At 34.8% G+C, this 27,935-nt stretch overlaps 1 protein-coding gene across 3 annotated transcripts; it reads right to left on the bottom strand.

The window, feature by feature from the left end:
* Positions 1-38: 38 nt before the first annotated feature.
* Positions 39-27,736, bottom strand: LOC106078266 (caspase-3-like). 3 transcript variants are annotated; one of them, XM_056008663.1, is made up of 9 exons: positions 27,455-27,736; positions 23,318-23,520; positions 21,624-21,882; positions 16,614-16,720; positions 9,835-10,008; positions 7,502-7,742; positions 6,015-6,302; positions 4,671-4,780; positions 39-1,095 (listed from the first exon to the last, which is right to left on the bottom strand). In XM_056008663.1, exons 2-9 carry the CDS (start codon positions 23,456-23,458, stop codon positions 946-948), a joined length of 1,470 nt encoding a protein of 489 aa, XP_055864638.1. In that variant the 5' UTR covers positions 23,459-23,520; positions 27,455-27,736; the 3' UTR covers positions 39-945. The 3 variants fall into 3 exon arrangements, with proteins under 3 accessions (XP_055864638.1, XP_055864637.1, XP_055864636.1); XM_056008662.1 differs by having other exon boundaries at positions 27,546-27,736; XM_056008661.1 differs by lacking the exon at positions 27,455-27,736 and adding an exon at positions 24,359-24,389.
* Between the last annotated feature and the right edge of the window lie 199 nt (positions 27,737-27,935).

Genomic DNA, 27,935 nt, shown 5'->3' with positions numbered 1-27,935 from the left:
GCTATGCCCAAACTAAAGCTCAGAGAAAGTCCTAATACAAAGAAAAAAAAAAGGCTTGAAATTAAAGCCACTTCAGTCAGGTGAAATCAAGAGTAAACTTCAGTCAGGTGAGATCCACAGTAAAGTTAAATCAGGTGAAATCCACAGTAAAGTTAAATCGTGAAATCCACAGTGATCTTCAATCAGGTGAATTACACAGTAAACATCAGTCATGTGAAATTCACAGTAAGCAAGGCATCAGGTCATACAAACATTGTCAGCATGAATTCAAGCTTCAATAACCAGACATTTAGCCGGATCTGGAAACCAATACGCAGTTTATCTCCGATATAGGACTATTAATCTGAACTCTTCAACACAAAAAAGAGAACGAAGAAGAAGAAAGAAGAAGCTGCGACACAAGCACAAAGACAAATTTTAAGGTCAGGCAAATAGCTTTCCAAGTGGCTTAGTTCAAAGTTTCAGTTGTACTGAGAAGCTGTGCACATACAAAGATTTGCCTGCCAATCTATAAGTACGTTTTTAGAATCTTTCTAGGAAATGTGTAAAATATGCCTCAAACTTGCTGACATGAATATGGCACTTAAAATTTTATTAAAAGCAATTTGATCTGAGTCTGCCTGAGCAGAGAAATAAGTCTTATCAGATAGATTTAATCTTGAAGTAATATCACTGATTTTTACAAAAGAAATATGAAATAACAATTTAAAGTAATTTATAATAAACATTTCTTATTGAAATGTAATTAATAAAGTAAGGGTATTTTGGATCACAAAATATTATAAACAAAAAAAAAAGCTTTAAACATTTTAATTTATTTAGCTTCTATTTAGAAAGAAGTTCAATGCCATTCATTTGCTATCAGTTTTTTTTTTTACTAAGGATTGTGACTTTAAAAAATCTGCCAATTCCTTCAATGTTAAAATTACACATATTTAGTAAAATTTAATTATTATAATGAGTTTGTTGATGATCTATTGAATTCTCTGGCAGTCCAGGAAAAAAATATAAAGTCTTGGTAAATGTATCTCTTTTCTCAGCCACTTGTTTATATTTTCCTTTAATTGTCTCTGCTTTGGCTACTAAGCTATTAACCTGAAAAAGAAGAAATGAATAATTCCAACATTGTGTGTCATAATATATATTTGTAACATAGCATACATTTCAGAAGGAGTCTATGTCTTATTAAAATTTTAAATGCATGGGTTTGACTTGAACAATCAGAGGACATATTTAAATTAACCTAAACAATTTGACAGAAAACTTTCCAAATACTATATATATATTCAAATATATGCACATATTTTGATGATTTAGATCAGCGATTCTCAACCTGTGTGTCATAACCCCACTTTGGGATCAAATGATGATTTGCCAGGGGTCACCTAAGACCATAAGAAATGTGTTTGTTTAAGTCTATTCTAATATGGACATATTTTTTCATTGACAGTTACTTTTTAAAAAAAAAACTATTACTGTTATTCAAGGATAGATGTTACAGACTCAGAATGATTTCAAACATTTTTATTATTGCAGCATAAATAACAGTTTAAATTACTGTCCATCTATGGGGTGGCATAACGCAACATTACCTTATTGCATCATCATAAATATTATTTCTATGGTGAGCATAACTAAAAAGTAATTCCATTAAGTAAAGTACCATCATTTTATATTCTATGTTATAGAAGGGAATATTTTCATTATGGAGCTACCAATGAAAATTTATCATGAAAAAAAGAATGTTAAAAAATCCCATGCTTAAATATTTATATTGTTAATATAATTACACTGATATCAAAAGCCTGGAAATAAAAATGTAGTTTATTTAGTTGTAAAGACCAATTTCAACATTGTTTCAACATTTTAGTTCTTTGAAATTGTTACAGTGCAATAGGGTGCTGAATAAGTCATGGTATTTTCAGATGTACGCTGAGAAAATGACAGAATTCCTCATTATAAAAATAAAACAATTTAATCTTCAAGTAGAAATGATGAAAAGATTGAACACACTAGTAGGCCTATGCAATAATACACACTAGACTCCAAATTCAAGAATAAATTCAAATGAGTAAAAACTTGAATCGTATAAGCTGAACAGAATATTTGGACCTGAAACAAGCTTCTCTCCTCTCTATATAGATTTTCGAACCAAAGTTCTTGCAGAAATACTATGAAACTTTTTCTAATTATCTCCCTTTACATGTTTACTATTCTGTGTAGAAACTAGGGGTGCACCAAATAGTTGCTTCGCTCCAGCTTCTGTTGAATATTCTGCTGTTTTTCACAATTCGACCATATTCGACTTTGGTCGAATATCACTGCCGGATAGTTGGCTGAATTGTAAAAAGTACACCTATTTAATATGCACAAAGTGGACCTCGTTCCATCATTGTCTGTTATAGAATGTATTAATGTTTATATTAAAACATTATAATGTGCTTAAAAATAGAGCCTATATGAATATGTACCAAACATCTTTTATTACAAAGACAAGGCGTGTTAATATAAATAGAAATGAAACTTTACATTATAAATGCTCTTTACATACAGAGCAGCAATGGGGGTTTTGAGTTTAAAATCCCCCTACAGAGAGTTTTGAGGTTGAAAACCTCTTTTTTCAATATTATTCTAAAGCAAACTACAGTCACCAAATTCTATGACCGTAGCTAAATAGGGTTTTGAATTTTGAATCCAGAGATTTTTAGTTTAAAACCCCCCAACAGATGATTTGACGAAATAACTTCCTTTTTCGATATAAAATCTAAAGCAAACTGCAGTCACCTAATTCCAAGAGCGTAATTAAGAGAGGTTACACATTTCAACTAATAAAGTGCAGTGAATAGTCATCTGCCGAAATTGAAAAATACTAAATGTGGCTCAACAAAGATGGCTAAGACAGATTTTAGGAGCCAGTCATAGAGATCAGGTCTAAATCAAGGAAATCCTAAGCTGAACTGGGAGTCGACCCCTTAATAAGGTTATGCAAGAGCGTCGCATGAGGTTTGCGGGATATGTTCTCTGACAAAATGCATTACGCATAATAAAAGAGTTGCGATGACATCCTTGTACATCTTGGTGCCACACTTTCATGGAGGTCCTTAGAGCAGGTGGGAAGAGGCTTCAGACATTACCAGTGACAGATTTTTATGGAAACAGCTTGCCGCCAAATGTGCCGAATGGCGCGGGGGGTCTAAGTCAGTAAGAATAGCACATTAGGGTTCTGAAATAAAACTTTTTAATAATGCACTGTAGATACCTCAGAATATGCATTTTGTTGGCTTTCAATACTAGAAATATCGCTTGGCGGCGGGGCTCTGCCTCACGCTATGGGAGCTGCCAGCGCTCCCCCAGACCCCCTTGCTGGCAAGGGCGGGGAGTCTACAATTTTTCCACTAACTCCAGGAAGAACATATTATATTCTAGGGCACAACAAAAAAAATCCCCCCCCCGAAACCGAAAAAAATCCAGACTACACCCATGCTGCCCACACACACCCTTACAGATGGTGGCCTCGTACATACACACACTCATGTTACACAGATTAGTTAATAAGGCCTATCTGTTTATAAATACTGTTAAGCTTTAATTCATCAATCAGTAACAGAGTTTAAAACATTAATGTACATAAAATGAAAAAAAAAATACGATTATAGGTATGTTATTTAACAGTTTTACAAAATGTTCATCAACACAAGCTATTACAAAACATGTAGGTATCCGGCTCCAACCAAATATCATATTTCACTATTCAGCAATATTCGGCTCCCGACGAATATCAAAAAGTACTATCCGATGCACCCCTAGTAGAAACTGAAATCTTTGAAAAGCCAATGTAGAAATAAACTTCCTCATTACACTTCTCTTGCAACCCAGATGCATACACCACTTCATTCTTTGATTGGATTGATTCTCTGGAGTTACATCAGAAATCAGAGCCCACAACAAATAATACAATTGAATGTATTTCATAAATAGAGATATTTTTGAATGTCTCTTGGGGAAAATGCTAAACCATTCACATTCAATTAGACAAGAAAATGATAGATTTAAAAAGAAGAACATAAGGAGTGAATCATTCATGATTCAGTGCAGATTTAAAACAGAGAAAAATAAACAAAATATTCTGTTTCTGGGACTGAGCTGTGATGTGGCCAGCTAACTAAAAATATTCTTGTAAAATTCCTGTGAACATTTGTTTATAAATGTTTTATTTTTCTATCATTATTTGCTAACCAAAATTGATCCCAAGTCACTTTACAAACTTGCTTTAATGACAATATTAATGTCTAGTTTGTAAGAAAATGAAAAAAAGTCATTTCAATTTTTTACATTTATTCTTCTTCTAATAATTCTATTATTATTAAAATAAATTTGACTGAAAAATGAGACTACAAAATAATGTAAAGTATTTCACTAAAAATAATAAACTTGGTTATTCAATAAAAATGTACAATTCTAAATGTTGATGAAATAATAAAAATGAAAATTCACTGTTTATTTGATTGTTTAAAAGTATCTCCAGACCACTACAGCATGTTTCATGTGTCCACTATTTGGGAAAAGTTTTTAGTGACCCAATATCAAGCTTGAATAACTTTTTTTTTCCAAACAAAAAGATTTTTGAAAAAGGGAAAAATACAGGTACAAAAAAGAAAAAGAAATGTTACCATTGTCATAAGCTTATTCAGGTCATATTTGTAGGCATATTTAGCAAAAACAAAAGTGATTGCTCGAATGAACCAGGTGCCCCACATAGTGTTTCGCCAGGATAAGTAACCTGTTGGAAAAAAAGAATAACTATTACATTATCACTAATGATTTAAATCACAAACATAAAGGTTCCAAATAGGATTCTATTTTATTAACAAAAGAAGATGATTAATATAAAACTGACACAACACAATAAGAACAAACTTGAGGAAAGTGTGACTGCAATGAATGAAAAAACACAACAAGAAAAGTGAAATGAATTGTTACAATTGATTACTTTCTCCAGATAAAAATGTTTCTAGCTGTCACATGTTTATTATGTTTGTTTCACTTGATGAACTTCATGAAATAAACTTGTGACATATAGTTCAAACACTTGAATAAAAATAAGATTGAGATAAATTGACTTGTTATCATATAGCTCTATGCTTTTCAACAAAAAACACAAGATATGGGGTATCAACACTTGGAAGAGAAAACAAAACCAAAAGTGACCCTGTACCACCAACCACTACAAAAGAAAAAAAAAAACAGGCAAGGAAGCATAGCTGCAGGCAATCAAGCACTCACCAAAAAATGAAAAGCAAAGCAATCTCAAGGAAAACAAAGAAAACTCTCTACAAAACTTTGACCAAAACCAATTTTAGTCAGGGGTGGAAGTGACATGTGGAAACAGACTAAAATGCAGAAAACTTAAAAAATACTCAGGAAAGAAAAGTCTTAAGGGAAATATATGGGAAAATACATGATGGAACTGGATGTCAGAAAGGCTAAACTAGGAACTGTAACAACTTTATGTATGTAGTGACAGAAATTTACCTTGAACAAATTTCACAAAATATACAGACAAATGTAATGTAGAGTACTAGCCAAAAGTTAGAGATGGGAGAAACAATAAAAGATCACAAAACAGTTAATGCTGAAAAGTTCAAGGAGACAAAAAAGTTCTATGAGGAACATATGTATATATATATATCCCTACATGAACTCACTCCCCATTGATCTCACACAGACAACATGCTACACCACTTTTAAGAAGAACATTAAGACCTATCTGTTTAAGACTTTTTTAGATTAATTGTCATTTTAGCTGTCGTGTTTGTGTTTGTAATGTTATTACAGCGCCTTGCCTACATTTTGTTTGTTAACAGCTATTTATAAATAAAATTATTATTATGAATGGTTGAATGGAAACAGAAGGCATGATCTTCTGCTATAAAGTTAAAATAAATACTTACTATATTTATCAATTCAAGGATTACTAAACAACAACAGCCTAAAGGCTAAACACATTTGATTACCAGCAGTTGTTGCTAATGCAACAAATACTTCTGCTTGACTGGGAAGCTTTGGTCCATATGCATCATGAGCTTCAGTTGGAAGAACAGATTCCATTATATGTTTTGTTTGATCTTCTGCTGACTGACCACTATTAGCTATTGATGTATTCTCTGTGCCAGAGTCAGAAAGTGCAGGATTTTTCGAAAGGTCAATGTCACTCTCTTGAGACATTGAAGATTCAGATTGTGGTAAGTTTAAATTGGATTCTTGATCCACAGGGTTTATGAACAGGCCTGAATCTTTCTTGTCTAAAATTTGAAAGAGAAAAATCATTTAAAAAACCTGAAAGCATTTTGGAGGCATAGTGGCCGAGTGGTAAAGCGCTTGGCTTTTGAACCAGTGAAAAACTGGGCTATTGAAATTTGAGATTTTTAGGATGCCCCTGAGTCCACCCAACTCTAATGGGTACCTGACATAAATGGGGAAAGTAAAGGCATTTAGTCATTATACTATTTACATAACACTCTTGTTAACCATTGGCCATAGAAACAGATCACCTTTACATCATCTGCATTATAGATTGCTAGGTCTGAATGGATAACCAGTACTTTACTTTTTTTTTTTTTTACTAAGAAACATTTTGATATTGCATTAAAAAAACTTATACAAATGAATTTTAATTTGAAGTTGCGTAATTTTCAAAATTAAAATGTAACAATGTTTTTTTTTTTTATCTAAATAAATAAATGAAAGAGAAATCTGATGTGTAACTTTTCAGACATGTATTCAAGAAATGTTGAGTATTACAGCCTAGTCCAAACCTCTTACAGGGCAGCAGAAGATGGTGGCATGTAGGGTGTGAATCCAGGACCTTTGGAAAAATTGATCCCCAACCCCCACTCACCGCCAAAAATATGTTTGAACACAAAAACACATGCAAAATTACATATGCACCATATTTATTAAAGCTAAAATGAAATAAACATATAATGTACATAAAACATCTAGTGGCAATATGAGTACATTGCCAAAATGACCATGATACCTAAATGGTGGCATCAAAACATTCTGCTTTGGCCCTTCATGATTAGGGCCACACTTTGTTTTTGTTTCTTTTAGACACTTCTTTATTAAATCTTTCCTGGTTTAAAGTAAAAAGTACATTCACATCATATTATTTGTAACATTCTTTTGTTTTGGGGAGTAACAAGTTAGGGTTTAGGTTTAATAATTGATGGAATTAATTAAGACAAAAAAAAGAAGATAGACTTATTGATAGAATGGTGGAGCAGTAAATTATCATTGCACTAAAACAACTTGTGGCCTTTCTATAATAGTTGGGAAAACAAAGTTTAGTCTAGCTTTTGAGTTGTGCTCCATAAAGAGAGAGTTGTGCAGTGTACAGGATCACTTAATCTAAGCAAAAATTGAACTAAGATTTAAAATAAATGTACTGGATCACTTAATTTAAGCAAAAATTGAAGATTAAAAATCTTCATAAACTTACTTCCTTGACAAGCCTGGATGAAAAACATCTTAGGTTTCCCAATGAGAGATTTATTAGTACACAACTTGCTTTTCAGGTAGGTAATTTGTACACAGTTTTTTGGCTGTTTTGTTATCTCATCAAAATATCCATCTGTACCATATACTACATCTTTATGACCATGGCTCAACACAAAAAGAATAAAGCAGTCAAATTCACTAAAATCACTTTTGGATTCAGTTTCCAAGATTGATTCAATTTCCTAATGAATAAAAACATGATTGAAATTCCTAGTAAAAAACATATTTGAGTTTCCTAATAAATAAAAAACATTAAAATGTAAAAAAAAAAAAAAAAAAAAAAAAAAAAAAAAAATAGCTACTATTTCAACCAATAATTGTTTCTATATTTCTTTGATATCAAGAATAAATTTTTATAATGGCGTAATGCAATTATTCTTTTTAAAAACTATAAATAAATGTTTCTATTAATTTATTTTGGTTGACTAAAATTACAATTTTTCTAAAAGCTAAAAAAATAAACTTTTAGCAAGTGAAACAAAAACTATTATTGTAACCCATTTACATTGTCAATAATTAATATAGATCAAGGCGAAAGTTCAGCTAACCATCTTGACCTTTTCTTTCTCTAACAGTTCAAGAACTAGTATAGAAATGAAAAGGAAGTGTTTTCACACAAACTTAAAAGCAGCACCAATGGTTTGGTAACAGGTGAAAGGACCATTTTTTTATATTTTTAAAATGAAAAACATGAATGTTAAATTAAATTAATCAAGTACTTTTTGTTTTTGATAGATGGATATTTTTTTAGTCATATTACATAAGTAATTATTAATCTATACTATAAAGTAGAATGTGAGGTGTATTTATGTTACTTATAGACATCAAAACCGCTTGACCAATCTTGATAAAACTTGGCAGGAATGTTCCTTGGGTACCAACTTAGACCATAGTGTATGTATTGTAGCCCTAAAACAAACTTAAGACCCTAAAAAAAATAAAGTTGTCTGACTCTATTACAGCTATAGTATTTTATGGATCTAGGCCATGTCTACAATGTTGACATGAGAAAAGATCGAAAGGATTTAGACCTAGATCTAATTTTAAGAAATACACTTTGCGCAGATAGTTTTTTACTTTGACACATGAAAATACAAAAGAAGATCCATTGATTTCATTATATAATAAAAGTAATATTCAATTTTGTGTTTCAAAAGCATTTTTTACATAAATTAGTTCTTTATATCTGTGACTACAGATTTCCTGACGAACATTCTTTCATTAGACAATACCGTAATGAATCGCGTACTAAAATTAATTTGTTTAATTGTTTACTTTATAATCCCATCCCTAGATCTAAAACTCTAATTCAACTCTAAGATGATAAAACTTCTCTTCGCACTGATAGTTTTATACATTAACACATGAACATACTAATTATAGTCCAATCATTTCATATTTTGATCAAATAAACATTCAAATTTGGTTTTTTAAAGCATTTTAAGAGACTACATTCGTTTACGAAAGCTGCGAAGCCGAGTTGAGATAGGCCTAGATCTATATTCATTCATGAATCCCGTACTAAAAATTATTTCGTTTAATTGTTCACTTTATAATCCCATTCCTTTAACAAAGATATCGCTCTTTTCGTTTTTAATAGATATGTATGTATCGGCTTCGGGTAAACCAATTTTCGCAAAACTAATTTTATTTTCGTAGCGAAAGAAAAAAAACTTGAAAGGATCATTAGCTAACTTTAACATACATCTAAATCCAATCCACTAGATTAGTAAACACAAACTTATACCCGCAGGCCGCGGGTAATGTCAGGCTAGTATATTATATAAAGACCTAAGTGAATACTTGAGTTAACAACAAGTCATAGGAAACATTCCTAGTCTCCAGATGTTATTTCATAAATGAAGATTATGACATTTTAGCTCAGATGACAGGAGATGGTAAGAAAAATGTTTGAACCCTGGTCCATTGTGGTCACAGTCTGGAGTTCATATCCAGGCCATCATGTACAGGTATTAGAATAACCACAATCCTATCTTCCTGCAAACAATATGCACCTTTAAATAAAACATAAGATTGCATGAAACGCAGGAACCTTGAAAATAATGCAGGATGGTCTTGCTATTCTCCATTCTGAAAAAAACTAGCACAACCCTTGCTGGATTTTTGTTACTTGTAAACGGAGAGATGGACAAATGAATGCTAACAATCAGATTTTACAAAGCACATTTAGGTTTTGAGATGTAGAAGTGATAGATGGACAGAAAAACTAAACAAAACTAACAGATACATTATGCTGCTTGATTTAATACATACCTCATGTGTTTTATCATGAAGAACTTGGACTTCAAATTTAAGCTCTCGAAATGTTTCATAAATACTCTCCTCATCTTGCCCACTACCATCTCTTTCTGTTAATGTTTCAAATTTAGCATTGTTAATTACCAAAACTTTTCCTCTTTTTTCACTTTTCATTTGATAATATTGAAGCTGTTTGAATAAGAACCAAAACATAAAATTAATGAATATTTATTGAATACATCATACTTCCTAAGGGAGTTGATAGTTAACCCTATATGTCAGTCCATAAGAAAGCAGAAACATGACACTGTATACTATATTTTATTTATTTATTTATTTTCTATAATAAAACCTATAAAAAATGTTTTTCATTTAAGTTTTGTTATATTGGTTTTAAAGCTACTCAGGGCCTGGAGGTATCAATGGGATTAAGATTCGTAAGTGTATACAATGACATGAGACTTAAATTGCCTCTGACAACTTAATCTGGCTTAGACACTAGGCCTGGCAAAACATTTTGAGGGAAAAACTGTTTTTACTTACAGGTAAAGGGGTGATTGTGCCTAAAAGTTAAAGCTTTGGATAGATAGAGCTTGAAAGTCTAGTAAAGCCATTCCTCTAGTAGAGGGGTACTTCTTGACTTTAAATCCCCACTGCCTTGAGGTATTAAGGCTTCATGAAACAACCTCAAGGAAAAATTACAGAGTAGCCCCTTAGCCGTTGGAAGTATCAACTATGATATTCCCTTTGAGTATCAACTATGATATTCCCTTTGAGTATCAACTATGATATTCCCTTTGACAGCTTCTACAACTGAGTTGGTGCCTTGTTGCCATATTTGATGCAAAGCATTCTTTCTGATTGCATCAGCAAGGTCAGAAGAGGGACACATGGGCCATCACTGATCTCTTTATCCAATTCCCAAGCAGGCTGAAAACTTGCACTAAGCAATAAAAGAAGAAAAATTAAAGGAAAATGTCCGTCATGCAAATGGCTACTTGGAATGTCAGGACAATGTTTCCAGACCTGGCAAATGACCCTCAGCTTGCTGATGATGCAAGAACAAGAAAAACAGCTGTCATAACCAATGAGCTGAAAAGACTAAACATGTATATAGCAGCTTACAAGAAACATGAAACTGGAAAAGGAAATCACAAAATGAGACTTGATTACATGGTGTGGACTTTGTCTGTCAAGAACAGTCTATTTCCCATGATAGTCCCACCTGTTGATGGCTTGGAATATCTAATAAACACTAGCATGATGAGAACATCAGAAAAATTCTATCTCTTCAGTTTCTATGCCCCCATCCAATGCTCACTTTAGGTGGACAACAGCAAATTCTTCAAAGACCTCTAACAAACTTCTTCTTCTTTCTTCTTCATCGTTCTCATTGTTATGTTGAAATGTTCAGATGACTAGACCAATACATGAGATGAACTGCGCAGTGGTTTCCAAATCAGGGAGCTCTCCATATAGTTTTCTTTCTATTGGGGTGATTTGGGGCCAATGTCTTATACGGGCCTCTTGGTAAAGAGAGCAGTTTTGGAGGACGTGGTCGGCATTCTCTGGTGATACTCCACATGGGCAGATTTCACTGGTTCCAATTTTGAGCTTTCGGTGCATGTGTTGTCGCATTCTGTTGTGTCCGGTCCTGAGTCGAAAGATTAGACGTTGGTCTTGTTGGGATAGCTTATAGTAAGCGTCATCTTTCTTGTGATTTGGATGAGAGCTCGTCCATTTCTCATTTATTTTGTTTACAATTAATTTCTTCATTTCTTCTGGATAGAGTGCAGAGTTTATTTGAGAGTTAGTTCTCCCACTCTTGGCGAGTGTGTCAGCCTTCTCATTTCCTTCTAGTTGTATATGGGCTGGTATCCATTGAATAACAGTTTTTTTGCTGTTGTTGTTGAGCTTTGTAAGTGCTGTTCTGAGGTTTTTAATATGAGAGGAATCAGAGTTTTGCAAGCTTTGGAGGGTTGTTTTTGCATCGGTTAGCAAGACAATCTGACTGTGAGGGGAACTTGGATGATTTGCTAGCATGGTAGCAGCTAGTGCTAGTGCTTCCCTTTCTGCTCTGTGACTGTCAGAGAGCTCTCCAGTTGCAATGGATTTTTCTAGTTTTCCTCCATCTGGCCATTCAATAAGTATTCCAGCTCCTCCATTTGTGGTGGCTTTATGGGATGAGCCATCCTTGTAAACTCTGATCCACTGATTGCTAGGGTAATTGGTATGTAGAAAACAGTTCACTATTTCCTTGAGCTCTGTTGGTCTGTAATCAGATTTTCTTTTTATGTTTTCAATATGGTCCCTTATAGTAGGAAGAGGGCTTTTGTCCCAGGGTGGAGATTCGTTATAGTGTATCGAGGATTCCAGAGTAATTTTTTCAAGTTGGTGTTTCTTTTTTAGGTTTAGAGATTCCTGTATGAAATTGGTCCTTTTGAGACGTTTTTTTGTGCCAGTTTTGTGGATTTTTGTTCTGAGTGGGTGCCTTTCCAAGGTTTCCAATTTAGTGAATTGGGAAAGGATTTTTATTTCTCTTCTTTCATCCAGAGAGATCAGGGCAGCGGTTTCCTCCATAGCTCTTATGGGTGTTGTTTTGATTGCTCCTGTCATTATCCTTAAACCAATATTTTGAACCTTGTCTATTTTTCTTAGGTTGGTTTGGGCTGCTGAGCCCCATGCTGAGGCACCATATTCTAGTACAGGTCTTACATAACTGGTATAGGTCTTTTTCAGGATGTTGTGATTAGCTCCCCAATCTGTGCCAGCTAATTTTTTCAAGAGGGATAGTCTCTGGATGCCTTTACTCTGTGTTTTATCTATTTGGTTTTTCCAGGTTAGTCTCGGGTCATAGGTGACTCCAAGATATGTAGGGCTGTCATTTTTTTCTAAAGCTTCCTTATCTAATGTTAATTTGATTGTTTGTTGTTTTGTTGACAGTGAGAATATGGTATATGTTGTCTTTTTTGTGTTAATAGACATGCCCCAGTCTTTGGACCAATTATTGAGTTTATCAAGAGCATCCTGTAATCGAAATTTTGATGTTCCTACATATTCTTCTGTGCTAATTAAGGCAAGGTCATCTGCATACATGCTGCTTTTAACTTTTCTGGGTAGGTTTTGATTTAGATCGTTTATGAATATTAGGAACAGTGTTGGGGATAGGACTCCTCCTTGGGGGACGCCATTTTTTATACCCACTGTGTGGCTTCTTTGTCCTTGCATGCAAACTAAGGCTTTTCTATTATTTAGATATTCCTTTATCCAGTTGTACATTCTGTGGGATATGTGATGCTGGATTAGCTTGAGCAAGAGACCTTGTTCCCAGACTTTGTCAAATGCTTTTTCTAAGTCAACCCACACAATTGTTGTTGGTTTCTTTTCTTGAAAACCGTCTTCTATTTCTTGTGTGATGAAGGCGATTTGATCTTCTGTTGATCTGCCTTTTCTAAAGCCAGCCTGGGCTTCAGTGAGTAGGTTATTTGACTCAAGGATCCATGTCAGCCTTCTATTTATCACTCTTTCAATCAGTTTGCAAGTACAGCTAGTGATGCTGATGGGGCGGTAGCTATCCAGTTTATTTCTTGGTTTGCCGTGCTTTAGTATAGGGATCATAATGGCTTTTTTCAGATGTTTGGAATTCTGCCAGATTTCCAGCTAGCATTGAATATTTGTAGCAGTTTTCTTTTGGCTTGAGGATCCAAGTGAAGAAGCATGTCATTAGATATTTTGTCTGGGCCCGGGGCTTGTTTTGGTTTGAGGACTTTTAGGGATTCATCAAGTTCATTTTAAGATTAGTGGTCATTCCCAAGGAGTAAGCTGGATTGTTTTCTTTAATTTTATCTTGTATTTCTGAGTTTACATCTTTATTTCTACTTTCATTAATTTGTATTTGTCCTACGCTTTGGAAAAAATTAATGAATTCATTTGCTGCTTCTTGGCCTTTCAGGGGTTTGTTGTCCTTTTCTATTACTATAGGAGTTGTTCTGTTTTCTTCCTGGTTGAGACATTTGGCTATACGCCAGAGTTTGTGGCCGTCTCTATCTACGTTTAGTTGTTCTGTTTTTTCATGTCAACTTTTCCTCATGGCGGAAAGGTAATTTTTCCTGAAAACTGCGTTAGCTGCTTTTAGATTATGTTATTTTCTATACAAGGGTTATTTTGTACTGTGTTTCTGGCTTCAATAGTGGCATTGTGGAGTTGTTGAAGGTGATCAGACCAGTTGGGGATATAATCTTTTCTTGCTCCTCTGGGAATTGATTCCTTAGCTGCTAGGAGGATTGCTTTGGAGAAAGCTGAGAATGACTTATTAACCTGATTTGATTTGCAGTTTATTGAAGTTGTGTATAGTTCTGTGAGCTTTGATAATAGGTGCCAGTTGGCTTTTTTGTAGTTCCATCTGGGGATGGTGTTTTCTGATATTTTGAAGGAGGTATCGATACTGATCAATATAGGTCTGTGGTCACTGGTGGCTAGCTGGTCTGCAACTTCTCTGGTGCACTTTTTGGATAAGCTGTCAGTTGCAAAGGCTAGATCTGGAGTGGTTGATGTTAGCCAGGCTCTTGAGAAAAAGGTTGGTTTATCCTCAGGTTTATTAAGCAAGATAAGTCTGTTCTCTGCTTGCCATTCTTCAATTTCTTCTCCCCTGACATTTAGGTCTGGGTATCCCCAGCTCTGAGAGTGACTGTTCATATCTCCTAAGATTAGACAGTCTTCTTGGTCAGGTATTTGTATGTGGTCAATCTCTATTTCCTTGTCTGGTGGGAAGTAGCAGTTAAATAGATTAATATTTCCATCTGGGAGAATTAACTTAGTTCCCATTATTTCTGATTCTGAGGAGTTGGGCATAGTTATGTCTGTGGTAGGGATGTCATTTTTAATGAGGGTTAGGATTCCTCCTTTGGGTCTGATTTCTCTATCTTGTCTGATGCAGGTGTAGCCTCTAATGGAGAAACGAAGATTACTGTTCAAATGAGTTTCTTGGATGCAAGCTACATCAATTTCTTTCTCATGCAGAAATATTTTTAGAGCTTCTTTTTTCTTTTGGATGCCCTCTGCGTTCCATTGTAAGATTTTTAGACTTTTGGTCTTGGAGTGTTGGCCAGTAGTATTTACTTTCTTGTCCCTGCTCCTGGCTCCACAGGCAGAGACAGAAGAACCACCAGCTCGCTTGTGTGGGCTCCTTCGAGGCGGAGAGCCCGGCCCCCTACCTGCGTGTCGGGATTCCACAGGCAGGACGCCACATCTATTAGAATGGTTACTGAACTCCAACATAGATGAGGTTGCGTGTCAATGTGTTATGCGCCAGGAGGCCCATTGACTCCGACTTCAGCCTGCTTTTCTTTCTGGGTGTGCTCCCATAGCCTTTGATCATCCAAGATCATCTGCAAGGCAGCAGGTGTTTATTTTCGGAGTTTTCTCTCCTAGATGAACTGCTATCCCTAGCTAACGAGTTTCATCTACCCGGGTTTAGAGTTAGAGCGCCCTATACTCACTTTTTGCAATCATTTCCCTGGATTTCTGAGATGTTTTTAGTAAATATTCTAACCACTGGAATACTTCATCTCATCCTCCATGACTGCAAACCAGTTGGTCCGCGGCTGTTTATTTGCTATTCACAGCTAACCCTAATATATCTAAGGGTCTTTCCCCTATCCGCCATCTGGGGACGCGCTTGGTAGAAGGTGGTAACTCCCCCAAGCTCTAACAAACAATTGTGAACATTTCTCAAAAACAGCACTTGATCCTTCAAGAAGTCTAGGATCAGTCTGTCTTGGACCTTTTGAATTTTGGGAAGATGAACTAGAATGACCAAAGACTGGTTGGATTCTGCCCTTACCACAAGCTCTGCATTACAAACACATGCATTAAGACAAAAGACAAAGCACTGTATCTCACGGAGGCATCCAAGGTCTAGGCACTGAACAAAATATTAACATGGAAAGTGATACTACCAACATACTGCTAACACGTAGCTACCAAAAATGCTGACAATGATACAGATAACACATAAGTTTCCTGTCAGATAAGACTGATGCCCACAGAGACAAGACTGATGCCCACTAAGACAAATATGGCTGATGCCCACTAAGACAAATATGGCTGATGCCCACTTAGATCCACACACCATGTGCCTGAATATGTCATGCAAGGCTATTCAGATCTCCACATCAAATTAACAAACAATTTGGAAGACGCTTTAACAAACTTTGCACTGATGGTTGTAGAGAAATATACATGATGTAATGTACCAAACAACATCAGTAGTATTTGGGAACAAAATGAAGAGAAATGGGGATTGGTATCAAGCAAGTCTGACAGAAATGGATCACTAAAGACAAGAGATACTATTTTAAAATACAAGAAGGAGCCGCCTATCCTTAGTAACCAAAATCAACAAGAGCTTACAAAATTACAACTACATGAAACAAAACGATCCCATCTTAGTACAACTATTTTCAAAGGAATTTCAAAACTTTATTTTTAGCACAAACTAAAGAACTATATATCCTTGGACAGTGAACATTTTCTTTTACATGTCCACAATGGTAAATATAAAGAATTAGATCATTCTATAATAATGTGACAAAAGATTATATTTTATTGGCAATGACTAGGTATAAGTTGCTGAAAACTACAAGATTATAATTTCTCTAATAAAATTTATAATTTATCTAACAGGTGTCAATGTCAATAATTTTTTTTTATTCAAAGGATGATTATGAAGCAAGGTGTTTTAAAGTAAAATGAAATTAATGTTTGGATTTGTTTAAACAAATAAAAAAACCAACTTGGCCTTTAGGTGTTAAAGAAACTTTGTAAAGCTGTTGCTGTTCAGTATCAGATGTTTGAATTATTCTGACACCACAATTCTTCAATGCCTCTGCTGAAGGCCATGCTAAATAGAAAGGTAACAGACATTTTATAGATGTGAAAAAAAATTATTTGCTGACTTCATGTTATTTTCTCCTAAATAGCTTCTAAAGTCTGAATAATCCATCAAATAGACTTTATAACTACACATAAATGCACTTCTAATTGTAAAGTTATGTATACTTGTAGTTTATTTAATACCTCTTCTGGTACTATTAGAATGTCTGTTGTGTATTTATTAAATATCCTTCTTCACACCCGATTTTTTTGTTGCGTATGTCTACTAATGACTACTACAACTATTAGATCACAACAAACAGAGAGATTCAGAACTTGACACTTGAATAGCAGACAATACATTTATTTGATATAAAATATTAACACACTGGGATAAAGAATCACATGGAACACTTCACCAAAAATGACTAACGATATCCAATGAAATACATCAAGTGCACATAATATTAGCATTCAATAATGCATTATGACTAAAATAGAAAATATATCCATTCTCTTCTATGACCATGGTGACTACTGATTTTTGAGCAGGCCCTTGCCCCCCACACATTTATCATCATCATCATTGTTATCATCATCATCTGTCCTTTGTGTTCATTACGGAGTAAAGGGCCTCAGTAAAAACACACCACTCTCCATGGTCTCTTGATAGTCTTTTTGTTTGCTTCCCAGCTCTTTCCTGTCTCCCAGCTTCATCTGATACACTGTATGGCCATTTTCTTCCTTTGTCTTCTACCCTGGGGGTTCCTAACGAAGGCCTGTCTAGCTCTGTTGTCTGCATCTTTTCTCAGGATATGACCAATCCATCTCCCCAATCTAAGGCCTGTCTAGCTCTGTTGTCTGCATATTTTCTTAGGGTGTGACTAATCTATATCCCCAATCTATGGCCAGTCTAGATCTGTTGTTGACATCTTTTCTTATGGTGTGACTAATCCATCTCCCCAATCTAAGGCCTGACTAGCTCTGTCATTGGCATCTTTTGTCAGGATATGACCAATCCATCTCCCCAATCTAAGGCCTGTCTAGCTCTGTTGTCTGCATATTTTCTTAGGGTGTGACTAATCTATATCCCCAATCTAAGGCCAGTCTAGATCTGTTGTTGACATCTTTTCTTATGGTGTGACTAATCCATCTCCCCAATCTAAGGCCTGACTAGCTCTGTCTTTGGCATCTTTTGTCAGGATATGACCAATCCATCTCCCCAATCTAAGGCCAGACTAGATCTGTTATTGTCATCTTTTCTTAAGGTGTGACCAATCCATCTCAACTTCCTTTCTAAGATCTGTACCTTATTTCTCAGTCTGCCCATTTCCCATAGTTAGTGTTTTCTACTTTGTCATACCAATGTATTTTCAAGATACTTCTCAAGCATCTGTTGATGAAAGCCTTTATTTTTGTAGTTGTTGTTAGTTCAGTTGTTCTCCATGTTTAAGATCCAGTAGGACTGCCTTGACATTAGACATGAAGATTCTCATTTTAGTCTTTTCAGAAATATGAGATTTCCAGATTGGTTTTGGGTGGTAAAAATCTGACAAAATATTTATATAATATCTTCACTGTTCCACATTACACATTGACTATGCTCCCAAGGGTGACCTGACAAAATAACGGCAAAAAAAAAAAAAATAGCGCGACATTTCCCGACAAAAATGTGCAAGACAAAATAGCGCAGCCTTCTCTATGATGTGTATAAAAGTACTGGATTTATGTAAGTGAACCCTCCTGGGCAGCATATTTGTTGAGATTAATAGATCTAGAAGTATGCCATATTTGAAGATAAAGAGAGTACATACAATTTTATCTCATTCTCCTAAAAATAATGATTTTAAAATGTGGTAACCCTGTTCAAGGGTTAGGTATGATGATATGTGTGTTACACATATGTGTCATAGTCTAATTAGAAATCTTTATTATCTGTGGAATCTCTCTCTGATCAAACCAGGGTGAACTTAGGCGTGTCAGGATTAGTTAAGCTGGTGATCACTTTTCTCGCCTAATGTTTGTTTAATCTCATTTGTTCCACCTGCTGATGTAAATACTGCGAAGATCTAGTTGACCCTTGGCCAGGTGTTGTAGGGAATTTGTATGACTATTGGATGGACAACTATATTGGTCGCCAGAGACGAAACCGCAAAGTGACTCCAAGATTTCCGATAGCATTATGTAATGCATAATGCGTGTACAGGACAATCTACTATGAACAAACTATTCAGTGGAGGGATGGCATTGACGGACATCACTCCAATGTCTACAAGTTAATCTCTAACTTCCTCAGAGAACAAGAGAACATTGAGAACAAGATTCTGAGGTACAATGCTGGAGAACGAAGTAAAGCCGCAAACAAGATAAGGTAATTCCAACTTGACTGACGTCTTGCAGCTATATTGCAGATGTACGGAAACAAGTCGGTTATGGAATTTCTATGTGTCATTTCCTACAATTAAACTTTGTAAAAGTTCGTGTGTGTGTATATATATATATATATAAATCTGACACATAGGCTATCTTTGCCTTTTTTCAAAGTAAACTTTTGGAATGTAAATAAATGATACATTTTGAAATTATTCATTTTTGATTATTATAATTTTTGCTTACTGTTTGCATATTTATGTTTTAAGATATCTAAAGGGTTTCCTGCAAAACAACTAAAAAATTATGATAACATTCAAACAAAAAAATATGGCTCTATTCATATTTTACGATATCTAAATTATTTCTTTCAAAAAACTATCTACTTGGTCTATGGTCTGAGAATACAGTTCTATGTCTCTAGCTTGTTATTGTTTATTTTAACTACTTTTAGTTTTTTGGTGGTTTATTTTGAGGCCTACTCTTTTTCTTGCATATCCTGCAATCTGTGAGATAATAAATAAGGTTATGATGTATGCAAATTACAGATCCCCCAGCTCATGTGTAAAAGTATATTGAATTCCTTTTCTGTTTCTTTAGTGGCACAATTCACTACTAGAAGGAATTGATGTGATGAAAATAAGACCACCCTGTTTGACTGATGTGACTGGGAAATCCCTAGTTAGTTTGCCATTGTGGACTACTTGACAGGGGGAATCATCAAAAAGGTTTTTTTTAATGATTGTTATTATCTTATTTGGTTAGTAGTGTCTCATTACTGCCCAAATAGAATCTCTGTCAATACTATCAAAAGCCTTTTCAAAGTTAACAAATGTTGTATAAAGAAGAGCCTACCATTTGACACATTGTTCTACAATTATTCTGAGTGTTGCTATTTGGTCAGCACATGATATTCCCTTTCTGAATTCAGCCTATTCTTCCCTTATGTGCTTATAACATGCTCCCTTTATTCTGTTAATCAGGATTCTGCTAAAATTCTTTCAACAACAATGTGATACCACATCACTTCTTACATTGTGAGTTGATAGTTTTTTTTATTAGTTGCTGTATTTCATTTTAGATATTCGTTGGTATGTTGTCAATACCAGCTGCTCTACCTGTCTTCATTTCAGTACACTCTGTATTTTTCCTTATTTTTTCCTTCCATATTTATGTCTAGTGTTGTTTCTACATTTAGATCCAGTGGATTTAATGGTTTGGGTTTGTTAAGCACTTATTCCCATCTTCTAAGCTGATCATCAATTGAAGAAAGTAGCTTTCCTTGTTTGTCTCAAACTGGCATATTGTAAGAAGCCAATTTACCACTTAGAAGTTTGATGATTTTGTACATAAGTTTAATGTTTTTTTTTACCTGCTGCCTCTTCTGCCTGTTTTGCAAGATTATTGTAACTGAACAGTGTATCCTTCTTAAGCATTTCTGTGACTTTCTGTGAAACTGCTTGGAAGTCTTGTTTGATTACTAATTGTGGTTTCTTGTTTTGGCTCAATTGATTACATGTTTAGGACATTTTCTATCTTTGGTTAGTTTTTTTATGTTTTATAACTAATCTGCTTGTTTCAGGAATAATTTCTTAACTTGTGCCATGATTTATCAATGCTTAGTTTAGTTCATCCAGTTGTAGCAAAGCAAATCTATTTTTAAGGGATAGCTTTATTTTTAATCTCAGTGTTATGTTGCTTTATGGAGCTCAAATCTTTTTCTAATGTTTCTTTTTGTGTTATTGCTGGCCAGCTTCATTTTTACTTTGACCACAAAAAGATGGTGGTCTGAGCCAATATCTGCTCCTATTCTGCTTTGTACATCTAGTAATGTGCTTCTCCAGCTGTGACCTGTGGCTAGATTTGGTTCTCTGTTTTATTGTCTGGAGAGATCCATGTTACTTTGTAGCATCTTAATGGGAAAACAATGCTGCCTCCTATCACAAGTTCATTAAATGGTCAGAAATTTGTGAACATTTCTCCATTTTCATTTGTGCTGCCAAACCCAAGGGTGCCCATACGTTTCTCTCTTTATTACTTCTCACTTAAGCATTCAAGTCTCCCATGACAATCAATAAATCTCTGATGGGTATATTGTTTTCTATACTTTGCAGTTGGTCATAGTGTGTATTTTTATCAGTTATCAGTTGCAAGGTTGGTGGGGCATAGCACAAAAATCCAAGAAAAAATTTTTGGGGATGTGGGGGAGGGAGGAAGGAAAAGTTGATATTTTGTTGTGTGTGTGTTTTTTTTTAAAATAGATATACTTAAAATGATTTGGTTAGAGGTGATGCTTACATTTGAAGTCATGAGTTCAATATTCACAACTTACTGTTTTAATTTTTTAATTCTTCTGGCCTATTTGCTTGAGCACCATTCAATTATGTGTGTGTACATAGTACTAAATGTTTTGATTGATTTAATATTAATTTATATTCCACCTATTCTAGTCCTCAAAGAACTATATGAACCATTTTCTATTTTAATTCCATTACTAATTGTATAGTGATATGAATTAAAATTTTGTTATAACTAAACAACAACAAAAAAAATCCACTTACTGTCAGGAAGCTCATCAAATTCTGGATTATGGATAACTTTATTTTTTTCTTGACCACTGCCCAGTTTTTCAGCTGGTTTTGTAGTAAACGTTGCTGTTACATCTTCATAAGACTTTCGTTGCTCAGGTTTTAATAAATATGCTGCTTCAAAGAGATCATTCTCTTCAAGTGATCTGAAGAACACATCAAAAGCATGAGGTCCTCTTGATGGAAGAAGATCTAACAGTGCCATGGCTCTTTTTCTATTAGTATTTTTACCCTAAAAGAGAGAGAGAAAGACATTCTTACTATGTGACCAAACTATTTAATTCTTTATTGCGCTATGAAATTGACATGGCATTAACATCCTAATGTCATTATTTTTTTCTAAACGTATAGTTCTTAGACATTTCATTTTGTTTTTTGCTGTTGTTTTTAATTGAGGCCTGAACTAAATTATATGTGCTGGATTAAAAGTGAAGTTCCCAAGCCAGGCATTTTTTTTCTGAGCTTAATATCTGATGCATTATTAGTGAGGTTACTTGTTATTTTTTAATATGGTTTTATACACTTAAATTTAATTATCTTATTAGAAATATAGACATCAATTTGTTTATTTTATTTAAAAAAAAAAAGATTTTGAGCTTAAAAAGTGTTTAAAAAAATCTTTATCACAAGCAATTTGTTCCACAAGGTTGTCATTGCCAGAAGTGGCAATGGATATTAGCACTCCACTACCTATAAAATCCTTCCTAATGGCATGCATCTCAAATAGCCTCTGACAACCAGTCCAACTCCTGGCCTTCACCTGTAGCTCAGATATTGAGTCTGACAATTGTTTTCACTAGCAGAAGGGGAAAAACTAGCACCTAAACCAGTAAACTTCAGGTAGTGGGGTCTTGTTAGCCATGGCTGGAGAAGGAAAACTGTGAAGCAGTTATACCTAAACATGGGAAAAGCTTCGGAAGTCAACCCTGAGGAAAACTCAGGAGCCAGCCACCCATAGGCAGTTGCAGCACACAGTGCTATACACTGGCAGAATCTGCGACGCCGCTGACCCCTAACTGTATTGGCACATGCCATTGGATAGATCAGCTGTGTGAAGAGGAGAAACTTGATCAAAAGCTATATAAGATCACTTAAAAATTACAAAAATGTTTATATCCTTTCACTTTTATATAATGTAATTGAAAACCCTAATTTTCTGATAATATTTGTATACTACACACTTTTTTTTCAAATTTATTTAGGATTAAAAATTTTTATTTTAAAGTAAATATTGATTAAAGTGTTTTATATCTAATATCTAGCTACTTTAATAGTCAAGCAGAAAAAAAAATACTGACCAAAATCTCTTACATGGATAAACAAGAATAATTTATTTTCTGATTTTCATAATGATTTCATGAAAATTAACCCAGATTTTTTTAAGCACAGAATATAATTCGAAGCATCTATGTCATTCTATATAAGGAAATGCTTTTTATTTTATGGTCATACAAAACATGAAGCAATATTCATGATGAATATTTGAAGTCAAATAAAGTCATTCCTCTAAAAAAGAACAGCAAAAAAAAATCTGTTTTTTTTTTTTACACAAGAAGCCAGTGAGAACGACAGAGGTTATTGGTCAGAGCTGGTAACATTCCAATATATATTACAAATAGAAATACTTGTATTTGATTTCTAATTAGCAATAAATATTTTGTGTTTACCTCTAATATATCTTCCATCATTGGTTTAGATATGACTTTTGCCATCCACAGATTTTTACAAACTTGTTCAATGCTAGGCATAATATATTCTGCCAACTGCATATAATTATGCCGTAAAATATCTTTTTGGTTCTGATTCATTGAAAGAGAATTAGAGAATGCAAATTTTAAAGCAACTTTGTATTTCAGCTGATCAAACAGTTCTGAAAATAGATTAAGAAAAAAAAAGGTTTTGATGCAAAAAAAAAAAAAAAAAAAAAAAAAAAAAAAAAAAAGTAAAAATTATATGAGGAAATGTGGAGTTAAAAGAAAAAACCAACAGAACAATTATTAATGGTATGAAGATTTATTGGCAGCAGGTCTAATTAGATTTTTCTTTACGTCTTCTGCCTCTTCTTCTACAACAGCTTTTCTTTGGACCTTAAATGTGAGAGCTCTCAAACTGTCTCTTTCAGAGGCCATCTGCTGCCGTCTACTTTCCTCTATGTTGTGAATGCAAAATGGTGTCTGAGTTGATCTTGAAAAAGTGCTTATGGGAGCACCTTCAGTCATTTCCAAACGGAACTAATCCAGCTCCACAAATTCAAGTAAATGGACACTTTATGTACCTGGGCAGCACAGAGCCCAATGATGCATCACTATAGACAGCTGTCTCGCTAAGACCAAGAACGCTTTTGGTCACCTCCAAATAAGGGTAAGGCAGAATAGGTCTGTTGAGCTAGCAACCAAAATATGATCTATGTTTATAAAGCAGTGGTTAAAACTATACGGAGAACTGCCTGATCTGGAAAACACTGTGCTGTTCATCTCAGATATAGGATTACTTATCTGAATTCTCTGATGTGTAAAATGAGAATGAAGAAGAAGAATAGTGGTTCTCACCACACAATTGTATGGCTCTGAAAATGCTTAAAAAAAGGTATTTGACTTCTCTAACGCTCCCATGGAAGGTGCCTTAGCTCCATAATGGGCAAATGCTGGCAAGGCTACCTTACAAATAACCATGTTCTGCTGTGTTGACAGTATAGAAGCACTACTTACCCTTTGAAAGGTGCATTGGGTTGGACACTTAACATGCATGGGGGATGGCTGCATGCCAATTTGAGGGCAATCTTTTTTGACTAGTTTAAAGGAGTATATTTATAAATACTGCTAAAATAAGCTAGAATCTACTAATCTAGAATCTAGACAGACCAGAATATTTTGTTACAATTCTAGACCTAGATCTCTCTCTCTCTCTATATATATATATATTAATGGTTTTTTATTATTAAAACTAGTTTATATAGTTCTATAGTCTTATACTTATACTATACTTATAGTCACAGTTCAGTGCAGTGACAATTATAGAATACTATAAAACTATAGCGGCATTAAAGCGGCCCTGGGTCCAACAGTGTCTAAGCCTGGCCCCCTTCTATCCAAATCTAGAGAAAAAATTACAGATCAAACTAAGCAGCTAGAACGATGGACAGAACACTACCTCGATGTCTATGCCACACAAAATACAGTAGATGACGCCCTGGCTTCTCTACCAGATCTTCCAGTATTGGAATACCTACATGAGCTTCCGAGCCTTAGTGACCTCAAAAAAGCAATTAACTGCATGAAAAATAGAAAATTTCCAGGGAGTGATGGTATCCCAGTGGAAGTAGTTAAAGTCAACGAATCACTCCTGCTCCCTGAACTCTATATTCTCCTCTGCCGCTGTTGGGAAACAGGTCATGTCCCACAGGACATGTGTGATGCAACTATAGTCACAATATACAAGAACAAAGGGGATCAGAGTGAACGCAACAATTATAGGGGTATCTCTCTCCTCAGTATAGTGGGCAAAATCTTTGCTAGAGTGGCACTATCCAGGCTGCAAGGGAGAGCTTCTAGAGTCTACCCAGAGTCTCAGTGTGGATTCAAGAGTGATAGATCCACTATAGACATGATATCTTCTCTACGACTACAGCGGGACAAATTCAGAGAGAGAGAGAGACAGACCCCTTTACATCGTTTTTGTTGATCTGACTAAAGCCTTTGACATGGTCTGCAGAAGTGGCCTTTTCAAACTCCTAAGGAAAATAGGTTGGTTGCCCTCCCAAACTACCGAAGTTCATTGAGTGCTTTCATGAGGAAACTAAATGTACTGTCAAATTCAATGGAGCCCAATCAGCACCTTTTGAGGTTTGCAGTGGTGTCATGCAGGGACGTGTGCTCGCACCTACTCTGTTTGGCATATTCTTCTCCTGTCTACAGCATTATGCCTACAACGACATAAACGAAGATGTGTTTCTCCATACAAGATCCTCTGGAAAACTATTTAATGTATCAAGGCTGCTGGCAAAAACCAAGGTTAGGAAGTTACTCATCAGGGAACTCCTGTATGCTGATGATGCAGCTATTGTGGCTTATTCTGATATTCAGCTACAGTCCCTGGTTGACAAACTATCTGCTGCTTGCCAGAAGTTCGGCTTAAACATCAGTCAAAGCAAGACTAAGATACTTGTCCAAAACACAAACACTGCACCTCAAGTAAGCATTAATGGCCAACCACAAGAAATTGTTGATCACTTTTGTTACCTTGGCTCCATCATATCCAACAACACTCTACTGGATAAAGGCATTAACAACAGGATAGCCAAGACAATGGCCACCATGTCACGGTTGCAGAAAAGAGTCTGGGACAACATATTGCTGACTGACAGTACTAAAGCCCTAGTCTACCGGACCTGTGTGTTGAGCACCTTGCTGTAAGTGAAACATGGTCAACCTACTCATGGCAGGAAAAAAAGCTGAATGTCTTCCACCTCCGATGCCTAAGGCAGATCTTTAAAATATGGTGGCAAGATAAGATAACCAATGAGGAAGTGCTACGAAGAGCAGGGTGCCAGGACATCTGCTCTGTTATCAGCAGCAGACGCTTTGGCTGGCTTGGCCACGTTCGTAGAATGCCAGTAGGTCGACTTCCACAGGACATTCTATATGGCGGGCTAATAGAAGGCAGGAGAGACGCTGGTCGCCCACTTTTACGTAATACGGATGTATGCAAACACGACATGAAGCTCTTCAAAATCGACACTAGCAGCTGGGAAGAGGTGGCACTGGATAGATCCAAATGGAGAGAGAGCATAAAGGAAGGGTCACGGATGCAGATGTCATACACAACAGAAGCAGAAAGAAGGGTGAAAATGCAATGGCCCCTGGTGACTACAAATGCTCAACCTGCGATTGCAGCTGTGTATTAAAGATTGGCCTCTTTAGTCACACAAGAAGTAGCAAAGGGAAAAGATTGTCTCTCGAGACGTAAAAAAAAAAATGCCACAGATAAAACTATAAATTATAAATAGTCTGTTTTTTACATATGTAACATGATCATTTATCATCAGCAATTATCTTCTTTTTTGAAATAACGTCTGTAATGCTACTTATCTTATCTTAGATAATACAGACGTTACTTCAAAAAAGAAGATGATTACGTCCTACGTGTCATGCATTTAGTCATGCATTTTAACCAATGACTTAAATTCTGGCAAGTCACTGGTTTTCCTGGCTAGCTCAGGCAACCCATTCCATGCTCTAATAGCACTAGGGAAGAAGGAGAATTTGTACAAATTTGTCCTAATATATGGGACGAGGAATGTGCCTTTATCTTTGTGTCTTTCAGAGTATTTTATTAAATTTTGTTTTTGTATTTAAAGATTATGGTTCAGTGTTTTATGTATAATTGCTACTTTACTTTTGAGTCTTCTGTCCTGAAGGCAGTGAAGGCTTTCTAAATTTAGTGATTTTACTAAAGGTGTTACTCTAGTCAAATGTGAATATTCGTTTGTTATGAATCTCACTGCTCTATTTTGTGTAGAATAGATCTATCATCTAAATCTAGAATCTGGATCTATATATAAGTATAAGATTTATTTTTAGAATTAATATTATGACATTTATGTCATATAATAAGATGGTCATGATAAGCAAGTAAAAATACTAAAAACACATCATTTGTCTAAGACTAAGTCGTCACTAAGTCTATAGTATAGAATAGATCTAATCTATATTAATTATTATATAAAATATAATTTAAATATAATAAGTGACTAATTATAAATTATCATGAGTTTGGCACAAATAACATAATATTATAAGAATTACCAGATTTTTAATCAAAGAATTTAGACTAGATTATACTAGATTAGATAAAGTAGATTTAATATAAAAATTTAAAAAATCTGGACGTATTTACACCATTACTAGACTCTTGTTGCAAATATTAAATATATAGACTGTAGATCTAGATCTAAATATACAGTTATATCTAGATTATACACTGATGTCGTCGATCGATCTACAATATCATTCAATATGAATAATCTAAATTCTAGTCAATCTATGAATCTAGATAGTATTTTTCTTTAAAACCATGTTCGGAAAATCCCGTTACAATACTTGTCAATTGGGACATTTAAAAAAAAAAGTTCTCACTCCTAGATCTAAATAAATTCTTTTTTTGATTTTTGTTATTATTTCTTCAATTGCTTTTAAAATCGCAACTTTATAGTTATAGCATACTTAGTACAATATGTTCCAATCTCTTTTAACATACCATTAATTATTTTAAAAAAGATTTGTGGCC

The sequence above is a fragment of the Biomphalaria glabrata genome, chromosome 13 (genome assembly GCF_947242115.1).
Source record: "Biomphalaria glabrata chromosome 13, xgBioGlab47.1, whole genome shotgun sequence".
In the NCBI taxonomy this organism is placed as follows: Eukaryota; Metazoa; Mollusca; class Gastropoda; family Planorbidae; genus Biomphalaria; species Biomphalaria glabrata.
The sequence above is the reverse complement of the archived record's forward strand: the minus strand, read 5'-3'. Positions and strand labels throughout refer to the sequence as shown.